Below are 12,659 nucleotides of genomic sequence, written 5' to 3' on the forward strand. Positions count from 1 at the left end.
TTATAGTTTCTTCTTTCTCCCCAAAAAGTTCAGATGTGCAGTTAATAATTGAAACTTTACTTTTCAGACTTTCTGATGTGTATCTTCTTTGTTTTTCACAGAGACTAATAGACAAGTCCAGAGTAACCTGTGTAAAATGGGTACCAGGTTCGGAAAGCCTTTTCCTAGTAGCTCATTCCAGTGGCAATATGTACTTATATAACGTGGAGCACACTTGTGGTACCACAGCCCCGCACTACCAGCTACTTAAACAAGGAGAAAGTTTTGCAGTTCATACTTGCAAGAGCAAATCCACAAGAAACCCTCTGCTTAAATGGACAGTAGGTGAGGGTGCCCTGAATGAATTTGCCTTTTCCCCAGACGGAAAGTTCTTGGCGTGTGTGAGCCAGGATGGTTTTCTTCGCGTGATTAACTTTGATTCCGTGGAATTGCATGGTACAATGAAAAGCTACTTTGGAGGACTGCTGTGTGTGTGTTGGAGTCCCGATGGGAAATACATAGTGACGGGTGGAGAGGATGACTTGGTAACAGTTTGGTCTTTTGTGGACTGTCGAGTAATAGCAAGAGGTCACGGACATAAATCGTGGGTCAGTGTTGTTGCGTTTGATCCGTATACCACTAGTGTAGAAGAGAGCGACCCAATGGAATTTAGCGGAAGTGATGAGGATTTCCAAGACCTTCATTTTGGCAGAGATCGAGCGAATAGCACGCAATCTAGGCTATCCAAAAGGAACTCTACAGACAGTCGTCCAGTAAGTGTTACGTATAGATTTGGTTCGGTAGGCCAGGACACGCAGCTCTGTTTGTGGGATCTTACAGAAGATATCCTCTTCCCCCACCAACCTCTCTCAAGAGCAAGGACACATACAAATGTCATGAATGCCACAAGTCCACCCGCTGGAGGTGGTGGAGCTAACCCAGGAAGTAACGGAAACAGTATCACAACACCTGGAAACTCTGTACCCCCTCCTCTTCCACGGTCAAACAGCCTTCCACACTCTGCAGTCTCAAACGCTGGCAGTAAAAGCAGTGTCATGGATGGTGCCATTGCATCTGGTGTTAGTAAATTTGCAACCTTATCACTACATGATCGGAAGGAAAGACACCATGAAAAAGATCACAAGAGAAATCATAGCATGGGACATATATCTAGCAAGAGCAGTGACAAACTGAACCTAGTTACTAAAACCAAAACGGACCCAGCTAAAACTTTGGGAACACCTCTCTGTCCCAGAATGGAAGATGTTCCCTTGTTAGAGCCTCTAATCTGTAAAAAGATAGCACATGAAAGACTGACTGTGTTAATTTTTCTTGAAGACTGTATAGTCACTGCTTGTCAGGAGGGATTTATTTGCACATGGGCAAGGCCTGGTAAAGTGGTAAGTTTTAATCCTTAATGCTGCATCAAAGAACTAGAACTCTGAATAGGTAGTTTTCTTGAGATATAAATGAATGTTGAATATAAAATTTCTTTATGCTTAATGTAAAAAGAAAAAAAAAATCCTCAGAGCCATACTTTTGGATACTGCATGCCATATTTCTGAATGATTTGAAGTGTCTTGGATACAATTATTAAGTATAGTTGCCTTCCAGCAGAAGAAATAAATACTGTGCATCTAAACTATTGATCAGTGTTCTTATACTTAAGCGTAACCACAATATGGTGAAAGCTATTTATGTAAAAGTTGAAGTAAAACATGTCAATCACTAAAAGAATTATATTTCAAGTGTTTTCTGCAAAGTAACTGCACTCCCAATAGCAGTAGCTTATAAAAGCTGCTGCTTTCGAGTCTAACGAGAAATGTGAGCCTCTGAAAAACAAAAACCAAAGTGTTTTATTCCATACTCCATACTTCTCTGTGGTGGCCTGCCTTTAATGTAAAACCACTTCTTATTAAAGTGTTGACCATTCTATGAGCAGATCTGTGAGCTGATCACTGACTGTAGTTCATGCTTTTGAAATTGTGAATCAGTACCGTCAAGGAACTCTAATTTTAGCCGGTCTTGACTTGTGTATTCTTTGTCAAATTAGGGATAATCGTGCAAGCTTGCTTTACGTAGCTTCACTTTTATGTTGCTGTCACTCCTGTTAGTCGAATTTGGTCATCAGCAAGCTCGTGCTTTTTGATGGCAGCCGTTCCATCAGTTGAACCTTCATTAAAATATACTATTAGTTTTGTCTTTCACTGTTAGTGCACTTAAATGCAGCTGAAGTTTTATTTTGCTTCTGTTCAGTGTTCAGCAAGCTAAACTTGGAATGAAGCTAAAAGTGGTGGTTATTTTATTGAAAAGTACCTTGTGCTACGATGGCTTTGTTTGCCAGCAGTATTTTAAAGGAGTACAGCTAGGAAAACATTGCCACAGCTGATCCACCACAAAGGGCCATTACTTCTGTGACAGCTTCTGGAGTTTTGTGGCATGTAGATCATCTCCTGAGGGGAAAATACTGCCAGTGTCTGAATAGTGCCACACTGGGCAGCACGAATTACAACGTCTGATGGTTGTAATGTTTTAACTACTTTGTTCATAAATCTCACTCTTGAAGCGGAGGTACTGTAAATATTTAACATTAAACACCACTCGTTCGTTGCTATAAAATTTTAAGTAAAGCTCGAGATTTGTTCTTAAAACATTTGGTACGCTGTAGGTTTCTTTGAGGTGTTCTAAAACCTGTCACTATTTATGTGCACAAAGAGAGCTGTGCCCACTCTACGCTGCAGTGCATTTGTCAGGGTTATAAGTAATGCTAAGAACTGCAAGCCCTTCTCTGCAGAGAAGGCTGGAAGGTGATACCTAATGATACTTTTTGCCTAAGAAGTACAGCTCCAACATTAGTTTAGAAAACAAACGAAAAGGCAAAACAAACTCTACCTGAGCTGCTCAGTCCTAGCACTAAATGAAATGAAAACACTACAAGTTATCCTTTCTGTGACTCAGTGCAGTTTGTGAGTCTTAAGAGTCAGCGTTACTATGTGCAGCAGTGCCTCAGATTTCTATGGTGAGCCATTTTTCTTGTTGCTCTAAAATTCCTCTGTGTGCTACCAGATGCTGCGCTGTTACGTTTCAGTGGCTGAAGTGGGTTTTGTTAGACTGGTTATAATTTAAACACACTCTTTTCTTGTGTATTAACTTTGATTTGGAATATGACATTTCAAATATTTCAGAGATAAAGTATGCAGTACCAAAAATCAGGATTTATGTATTGGCCAATATGGAAAACTTTAATTACAGGTAAGTAATTTTCATGCTGAAGTTATCACTTTCAAAATTAATATTGCACACTGATGTAAATGCCATATTGTTTAGGAAGTATTTACTTAGAAGTTTTCAAATGAACTTGTTTTTCTGATATCACTTGCATTTCTAGTGAGCTCACTCTGATGGTGAAAACTGAATTTTGGTGGCATGTTTACAGGGGTTTGATAGAAAACTATTTGTGCCAGAAGGACGTTATGAGCATTCTTTTTGTTTATAGAAAAGCACTTAATTTTATTTAATGAGAGTTGTCGAAGTATAAAACACTCATGGTAATGTCTTTCTTACTGGGTTATATACCATTCGTTTCTGTTTCACCGCCTGTTTTATCCTAGGCTATCCCATGACTTGGGGGTTTAAAGCTGCTATTTCTAGTCTTCCTTTTGAAATATGGGTCCCCAAGTGATCTTAAAACTCCATCACTTTCTTTTTGTCTGCCAACTCTAGAGTGAAAGCCTCTGAATCTTGCTGCTGCTTCCATCATTGCCTCAAAAGGCCTTCCGTAAATTCCTGGCACTGCCAGCCTAAAGAAAGAATTGGATGGAACGCTGAAGCAGACTTGCAGCGTTTAATACGATTTGCATTGAGCCAGTGCTACCTTTCCCTTATTTCTAGTAGCCATCAAAAGACACGCGGGATAATCGGACAGTGCTCGACAAGGTCTCTGAGTTCTGTGGTTGGTCTGGTGCTGCCCTTAGTGGAAGAAAATAAGTCCAGAAGCTTCTTTTCAGCTGTGATCCTTAGGATAGGCTGTACTGCGCACAGGGTGTCCTCGCAGTTTGTAAGCAAACTTTCCAGACTATTACATCACGTGTATAACATAATCATACCTTGAGCTTCCTCACTGGATATGCCATGCTTATATCTCCCTCCCAATCAGAATGAGGTCAAGTAAACAGAAAAAAATTTATTAAGAAACAAGTGGATCGAGACTCAGGGTTCCTTAAAATTAATGTTTTACTCTCATTTTTCCTTAGCCTGTTTCTCAGAGAAGGTTCAGGGTAGTAAGAAAAATAGGTTGCCTTAACAAGAGTATGGATTTCCTTATCTACGTGGTGACAATTAACTGTCTCCTTTCCCCCACTGATTTCCCAGTCCGGCAGAAAATGTAAATGGCGTTACAGAACTGTTGTATTTATCTTAAGACGTAGGGGGAAAAAATCTGAAGGGAACCAGGGCAGGCTTCACGTCTGACCTTTATGGCTCCTTCAAACTGAATTACAGGAACTGCAGAAGCAATTAAAAACAAAGCAACATCAGCAGTGAGAAAAAAAAAACAAAGCAGGAAAACACTAAAAACAAACAAACCCATAAACAAGGAGTGAAGTGCGGCCTAGATGTGCACAACAAGCTTGCTCTGAACTGAAGGGTGATTTCTGCCCACCACTGTGCACGGTGGCGCAGTTTGTTGCAATGAAAGCTGCTGCTGAGCTCCTTCCTCCGTCAGAAAGCTCAAGGTAGGATTGGGCAGAGCCACAAGCAGGTGAAATGGCAGTGTATAACCTAGCAAGACAAACACGTTACCATCTTGTAAAACAAATGCACATGGAATGTATTTATTTGACTTATTGTACAGGAAAATTTAGACTTAAATTATAACATCCTTGAATTTTCCAGTTAACTACAATTGTAGTACAGTATCATGTCTTAGTATGACTTCTGTTTTAGTAAGAGTACTTAAACATTCATGCACTATATTTTGAGTGAGATGAGCAGCTATACGTACTAATTCTTCCTCAGTGGAAAGGAGCATTTCATCGTTACAATTGAAGTTCAATTGCTGGTATCTAAGTACTATCAAATAGATTTCTTTCAACGTGATACGGTATCTGTATAAACTTCAGGGATGATTCTAGTAAAACTGAAACACAGCTATGACTTCAGGTTACCGTGCTGAAATTTGAAGCTTTCTGTAACGTGCATAATAGCAAAGTTGCACAGAGCATACCCGCATTATCAGGGTGAACTTAAACCTAGTACACTGGTGTGATATTTATAGCAAGGTGTGTGTGTGTGTGCGTGTGAGGAGGTGCGGCTCCGCTAAAGCCAGGAAAGACCATAGCCCTGCAAAGGCTTTATGATGAGGATGTCTGGATTAGGAAATAACATGACTTTTACTAAACACTTTTTAGGAGACCCATGTTCCGAATTATCACCTCTTACAATTTGGTTATGTACTTGCGATGACTGTATATGTCTGCCCCTTTAACAATATAAAGCTTCTAAATTAATATTTAAAATGCTGGCCTGCTTATGTTACAGTAATAAAATCTGTGTCAGTTAATTTACTGTCGATTTACATGTAAAAAAGAAAATTAAACAATATTTTTTCTGCATTTTATGAATTCTGTATACTGGAGTTTGTTAAAGATTGCCATGTAGGTGATACTGTACAAAATTGTATTGACTACCTTTAGTGACAACTGAAAGTAAAATTCATATGTATTTCCTTTTTACACTTCCATCTAATTTCTTGACAACTTGAATAAATTTCATAGAGCCTTTCTAACATGAACTATTGTTAATTTAACTGTTGCAATAATTAAGCTTTAAGAAGTATTGTTGGTATATTTATAATTTTAAGAAAATCATGTTTGTTTCATACTGCTTATTTTTAGCTGTTCTATTGTCACTGTTACAGCTGAAGAACTTTACTAAATACTTGACATTACAAAATAACTCGCTGGGGTTGTCCTCTGTATACTGATGTTAAATAAAAATGTGTGATTGAACTGTAAATGTAGATAACTTTCAATAGTCCTTTTCCACATTTGAGTTCTAATTAACCTAGCAGCCTATAGGTGGTCCTTTGCTATCATGCTGTGCTGAACAAACGGCCACAATGCAAACTGTTAATTTGCCATGTTTTAAAGTAAGTTGATCGCATCCTGTAACCAGCTCTGAGTAAATGTTTCCCTTCAGCTCAAGATAATGCGTACGTTCTGATGTTTAAATCTTGCTGATAAGTATATGTATCAGAAGACGTGATCTTATATGTATATATTTTTTAGGATTAGAGTAATACTTATAAAGCCGTTTACCAACTTTGTTTAAGCTCAGATTCAATGAAACACAGATGAGGATGTGTCTAGGTGGGTTCAGCCTAGCCACCAAGCACGAGCTGGGCCAGAGCATTTGCTATTCCTTCTAGGACTCTACACGAGCTCTTTCTTCTGCAGACTCTGGTGCAGGGTATGTTGTTTATTCCACTGTTAGGCTTTGACATTTACCTAATGAATGCTGAATCTACAGCCCCGAGGATATGGCTTGCTCGGATGATTCATGTGTCTCTAGTCTAGGAAAGCTTTGACTGATCTGGAAATAAGCTCATCTGAACTTGAACTGCTTTAGGTAAAGATGAAGTTGCACTCTTGCCTTTATTTAATACCTTTGCACAAACTTCTTAAGGAAATAACTTGCTTGGTCACGTTATTTTCTGTTCTTAAAGTTGGATGTTAGGTAGGTGCTTAATCCTTTTGGTTCATCTCTTCTCATGCTTATATGGTGCTTGTTTTACAACTAACCAAGATGAGCCTCCCTTAAGTCATCTGCTTCCCCTCCAGTTTTAATCCCGGTTTATTTCTATTGCATTATTTTCTAATCCAAAAAGTTAAAAACTTTATTGGTTTTTATAGTTTGCTGAGACTGGAGAGAAAAGTGTTCTGGCCATGTGAGCCCTTGCTGCCTAAATGAAGCTGTGGTTCTTATTGACTGAGTCAAATGAGGTTTCTGCTGGAAAAAGCATTCTGTGCTTTTCCCAGTGCACGCTTAGTTGCATCTTACTCATCTCTGACAGGAAAATAAGCAAAAACTCTTCCATTTGCCAATCAAAAACTAGTCTTGAAATAATTATACCTCGTATTGCTCCACAGGCAAGATTTTTTGCTAGCCTGCTAGTTTTCTAGCAGCTTTTCATTGATCGCAAGCAAGATGGTGATGCATCTCTATTAGAGGAAATACTCCTTTGGGTACACAGAAGTGAAGCTGCAGGTGCAGTCTGCATGTGGTGACTGACTATGTGCTGTTAGGAGACCTGATAGGCCAAATGGTTCAAGAATTGACGCTTCTCTTCAGCAGCTCTAGAATAAAACTAAGCCATCAGTCTGGCTCCTCCTGAGTCCCATACGGAGCGTTTCTCTGTGGCAGGTTTTGTCACTGTTCAGCTTTGTCACTTCCTTGAAACTCCCCGAACATTGTTCAGTGATTAATTTGACTCCATCTGAGACTGATTTTAGTGAGTATCTGATTTAGTAAAGATATGCAGTTCAGTGATTTAAGCTAATAAACGCTGACTCATCTGGATAAGAAACTGTTGGCCATTTGTTTGCACTAATCTTAATCCAGTTCAGCTGATTTGACTGCGGGATTTTAAACCAATGTGAAAAATCTCATTTCCTTTGAGCATTTTATTGCTTAAATGCAGAATTAGGCTGTGGGCTCTTCTGTCGAGTGAGGCTCTCAGTCAGGATGACTTTTTGTTTCAGGTGAGTCTTTGAATATCAGGGTTTTGAACACAAACTGTGTGTGCAGTGCTTTGCCAATAATAGTTATTTCATATGGTGGCAATAGCAGTAACAACATAACTGATCAATGGCATTTTTCATGGGCGTTCCTTAATTCCATTGCTGTTTGTTGCTGGCCTCATTGCATTAGTGACGTGTACTGTGGGACCTTTTAGCCTGTGTGTGTCCGGAAAGTTTTCTATATTGGTTGTATTTGCACTGGACTGCTTGCTTTGCTTTTTTTTCCACCCTGCTTTTTGATTTCAAAGCAAAACAGAAGCGTGCAGAGCTCTGCTGTCCAGCCAGCTCCCCAGTCACTGCTGCTACCATCCAGGCGGTGCTGTGTGTGCCAGCAGAGCTGTGCAGCAGCTTTACAGTGATGTGACCGTGTGTCCAAATGTGCCATTTGTTGTCTACGTTATTGACATCTTTGGTTCCAGTTGGTTCTTTACTATTTTATATAAAGAAAATATCAACTCTCTAGTTACTGATGGCTTTTATTCCTGATGTATTTTTCCATTCAGTGTCTCATCCTGATCTTTCGCACTGTTTCCATTGGGAAACTCTGTGTTTTGTATAATCATCTGAGGAAAAAGACAAACAACTCCCTGCCATCTCAGGAATTGCAAGGGCTGGTCTCTGCTTCCCAAGAGACCGCAGGGCTGAGAGCTGTGCAATAGGATGGGGATCATTTTGATTGCATTTGTTACAGCCTTTTATTCCCACGCAAGCCTATCAATATGCCTTCAGTGTTTTTACTAAATACTCAAAGCGTTAGGTGTGCTGGGACGTCAGAGAATGCATGGATCAATGTGGTGTGGCAGTGTGCCCTGAAACAGCGTGTGTGCTGCTCCTGCCTTGCTAACTGATGGCAGAAAAACAACCCAGCCCTCTGCCGGAGAGCCCCAGTGTTACAGCAGTGATGCAGCACCTCCTTGGGGCTCTATTTGAGGTTGTGATGGAGGTGGTTTTATCCAGTTCCTGATCTGAGTTTTGTAACCGCTCTGTTTCTCACCCCCTGCTGGCATCACGTGCTGACAAAATAACAGTGCTAATAAAAGGCTGCATTTATTGTCAGAACTTTTTGGAACCATCTCTTGGTTTGTCTCTGTTGCGTGCTGAGTGCGGCCTGCTCTTAAACCAAGCTGAGCTGTGGTGTGTGCCCTTCAGCACAGGTCAGCCGCACTATCTCCTTTGTTCCCTTTCTCTGTCGCATCTATTAGGCAGCAGTTTCTGTTGCTCTAATGAGGTGCTGCAGGTTTTGTTCCATCCTTCAGTGCCCAGCTGCCCAGGCAGGGTGGTTTCACCACAGAAAGTGCTGTGCTCTGATCCCTTCATCCTTTGTTTCCATGCAGGAACTTTGGAGATTGTAGTAACATGCAGAGTGTTGTCAGAAATACTGCAGTCCCACAGCCTTTGTGTTACAGATCAGTCTGACACGGTAGTTCTTGTACCAAAACTTATTTTTTGGAGCAGTCTTTTCTAAGCAAGACTTCCTAAAGCATCTTTACTGTGGCAAAGCTCCATAGAATCCTTCTTGCTACTCAGGACCCACCTGGAATTCTTACCTGGAATGCTGTAGAACTTTCACACCTGAAGCCCTGACCTTGATTCTTGCTTTCCATTTGTCTTTCTTATTAAAGATTGAAAGTAATTCCTTGTGGATGTCTTTTTCCAGGGCACATGAATTTTGTGTAGTGGATGTAATCTTCTTGCAAGAAAGACCTTCTAGTTGTTGCTGGATTTAATTGACTTCTGAAGAAGGCTTCGGTAAATGGACTATAGAGTTCTGTTTTGTCTTCCTTGCTTTGCAGTCCTTGGTAAAAGTCATCAGGAGTGCTTCAGGAGTTTGTTTGCCAGAAAGCTGTGCCCTCTCATTACTCCATAACTGATAACAACAAAACTTGTTCTTCTTGCTGAAAATGCAGTGACTCTGTGTTGAGCCCAGCCCATCCAGTCCCCCTTCCACCTCTGTCTGTCATCAGGGTTTTCTTCCATCAGTTGTGACTTCTCAGTTCTGGGACCCGAGCAAGAAAGAGCTCCTGTAGATTCTGAAGATGTGCCCTAGTTCTGCACTGTGTGTAACTGCTGCCCAAACATGTCTGGTTTGATGGATCTGAGTCACAGGAACTTTGTTTTTGAGGTAAGAAACTAAGCTGGTAGATACTGAAAGGAATTATAGTGCAGGTGGCACAGTGATAGTCACTGGTGTGCTTCCAGCTTAGTTGCCATTGAGTGAGTCTGCTGGCAGTTGTTTTAATTAAATGACAGTGCAAGAAAATGAAATTGCAATTCGACATTCAACTGTGAACTGGTGTGAGGTTCCTATTATGTGAATGAGTAAAAAGGGGCTACTATACTTACATCGAAAGTGGGGCCTTTTGCCCGTGTTGTGGCTGCCTTAATTCAGAACGATGGCCCCTGCTGAGCGAGGGCTGCCACACAGGAGCAGAGTTAGCCTTGAAATACAGTCTCATTGTATTAGAACGGCAGTGCAGTTTGAATAAGTTCTGAACACAAGCTTAAGTTGTAATGGGAAATGGTACTGACCTCTTGCTCAGTGTGTCATTCTCCTTACAACGACCAAACTCAGTTATTGGTTAGAGAACCTATTTTTCTTTTTAAAGCTTGTGTTATTCAATAGCATATAAGAGACTGAACGTTCTCCTGTATCAGGTTAGTTGTCAGCCTTGCTGCTATTGAAATAGGTTCATTTGTTCCTACCCCCAATTAAATGCTCACTGTTTTGGTGTATGATCTTTAAAGCTGCACAGCTCACAGCGCCTCAGAGCACAAGGCAGCACGAGGCAGGCTGGAATCAGTGCTGGAATCCTGTGCACCACGCGTCTGAAACGCACACTGTCCTGACTGACTGAAAGCTCTTTTGTGTGCTGCTGACTGATACAGTAGTACTGATACAGTAGTGGCTTAGGTTCTTTGGTGTGGGAAGCAGGTGCTGATACCTACAGTAAGCAAGTGGTGGTAAAACTAAATTGTACTAATTTTAGCTTCAGGCTAATAATTTGATAGAAGTACTCTCAGGTTCTCTTGCTGGATTAATGTAAACTGCTTTGTTTGCAGGGTTTATTGTCATCCCAAAACCAGGCCAATTCTCCAAGTGGAACTGTAGTATAGCCACCACACTACTGCTAGCAAATCTCTGAACACAGGACAAGAAGTAATGGCAATGGAACCAGGAGCTGTTCTTCAGGCAAAGAGCATCACAAATTATAATGTGGCAGAGTGTTAACATGGATTTATGTGAATCACATAGTAATTGGAAAAGGAATAATGTAACGAGTCCTTCTTACAGCTAATCCTGAGCGCTGCTCACCCAAGGAAGTTTTCATGTTTAAAAAGAAAAAGCTTCCTTTGGTGCTGCAGTTGATAAAAAATAGTAACATTTTTGGTTTTCTTTATACTTTTAAAGTCCGGTGTAATTTAATCTATATATATAAATATATAAATAAAATATATATAGTGTAAAATAAAGTATGTTTCTTAAATTGAAGTAAGTTCAATGGTTAAATTAGTACTTCACCATTGTTTATTTTGCACTGATTTTTTTAACCAGAGATGGCGAGAGGACAGCCTGGAATGCACTCATAGAACATGAAAGTCATTACTTTCCGGCTTCAAATGTTATTCAGGAAGATGGATGCTGCAATCATAGATTTTTAAAACAGAATTGTTTTGCACTTAAATAGTTTAATGCTAATAGAAAATTACTTTAAAATCGGTGTCCAAACACCAGAAAAACTATGTTGTGGAGAGAAGATCCTTTGTATCTATTAAACATTTATTTTAATATTGTTGTTTCCAACTGCAATCAGCTCTGTATTATATGTATAAATAATGTAACTCAGTGATGGGAGGGGATTAATGGATCATTACACTAGAAACTCAGTCATTTAAGAAAGTGATATTTCTAATTCAGAAAATACATATTAAACTATCTTGAATATGCATTTTTTGTTTACTTTCTGTTCAGATCTGATCAGTTTTGATGTAATCAATCCTTTGTTGAATTAAATGTTTGGTACAGAAATATAATATAAACTTTGTAGAACAAATTCCTTTAAAAAAAAAACAACCTCACCTGGAACATTGCTTCATGTTTAATATGGCTGGATTTTGACTAGGAAAATGAAGTAACTTTGGTCCGTTCTCGTTCTCCGTGGTTTATCTCGAAGCCCATCACAGCCGGCTTTGTGGGGTGAGGGTTTGGTAAGCACGTAATGCTGCCTGTTTGTCCTGGGAGTTGAGGAGTGAATAATCCAGCGGGCGCAGACACAGCCACCTTCTGACCTGGCAAACTAGAATGGTGTCAGCATACAGAAGACACGGCTTTGAGACAACTCATTGCTCCCTCTTATAGGCACCTTGTTTACAATTAAGCAGTTTTAAAGGGGGATAACTATTACAGAAATACCTCTCCACACATTCGTATAGTTTAATGCTGCTTATCTAAACACAAATTTAAGTCAGCTAGTAACAAAACACTTAAACTGTTTTTTGGAAATAAAAGACAGAGAGCTGCTGCCTTATATCAAGCCCCAGCAATAACCCGTGTCCCCAGCAGCTCTTAGTGCCGTACAGAAACACGCAGCCTCTTGGCCAGTGCTGCAGATTGGGTCAGCAGAGCTGAGGCCACAAGCGTGAGAGTGGATGTAGCTGACAGCAGGCACAGGCTCTGCACAAGGCCATAATTCAGCACCAACTGCCCGTCCTGCTCCCTGCACAGAGCTGGGTGGAACGCTTTTAACTGCGAGTGACCACTAGGCACCTTTAGGCAGGAGAGGAATGAAAACTTGGAGAAAAACAGCTGTGCTGCTTGTATCTGCATCACTCATTCTTGTTGTGCAGATGGCATGTAAGGAAGTGCCAGATGTATTTATAAAC

The 12,659-nt window shown here is 40.3% G+C and overlaps 1 protein-coding gene and 1 long non-coding RNA gene across 9 annotated transcripts in view; one reads left to right on the forward strand and one right to left on the reverse strand.

Annotated features, from left to right (window-relative positions):
- WDR20 (WD repeat domain 20) overlaps nucleotides 1–12,659 on the forward strand; it is a 62,014-nt gene that overhangs the window by 45,077 nt on the left and 4,278 nt on the right. For 2 of the 8 annotated variants that reach the window (XM_085549450.1, XM_015865441.3), the window contains 2 exons: nucleotides 102–1,379; nucleotides 10,839–11,725. In XM_085549450.1, coding sequence (XP_085405576.1) covers nucleotides 102–1,379; nucleotides 10,839–10,892 — 1,332 coding nt within the window. In that variant the 3' untranslated portion in view covers nucleotides 10,893–11,725. Of the gene's footprint in view, nucleotides 1–101; nucleotides 1,380–3,164; nucleotides 3,232–3,702; nucleotides 5,995–10,838; nucleotides 11,726–12,659 lie in introns of those variants that run through there. The other 6 variants (XR_014946793.1, XR_001555840.3, XM_015865442.3 and 3 more) reach the window with 6 other exon arrangements.
- On the reverse strand, nucleotides 4,195–12,316 carry LOC146760794 (uncharacterized). Its single transcript, XR_014946799.1, has 2 exons — nucleotides 11,857–12,316; nucleotides 4,195–4,758 (listed from the first exon to the last, which is right to left on the reverse strand). It is a non-coding gene; the product is annotated as an uncharacterized LOC146760794 (long non-coding RNA).

The sequence above is a fragment of the Coturnix japonica genome, chromosome 5, assembly GCF_054131305.1.
Source record: "Coturnix japonica strain WE chromosome 5, WE-NBRP24, whole genome shotgun sequence".
Taxonomy (NCBI): domain Eukaryota; kingdom Metazoa; phylum Chordata; class Aves; order Galliformes; family Phasianidae; genus Coturnix; species Coturnix japonica.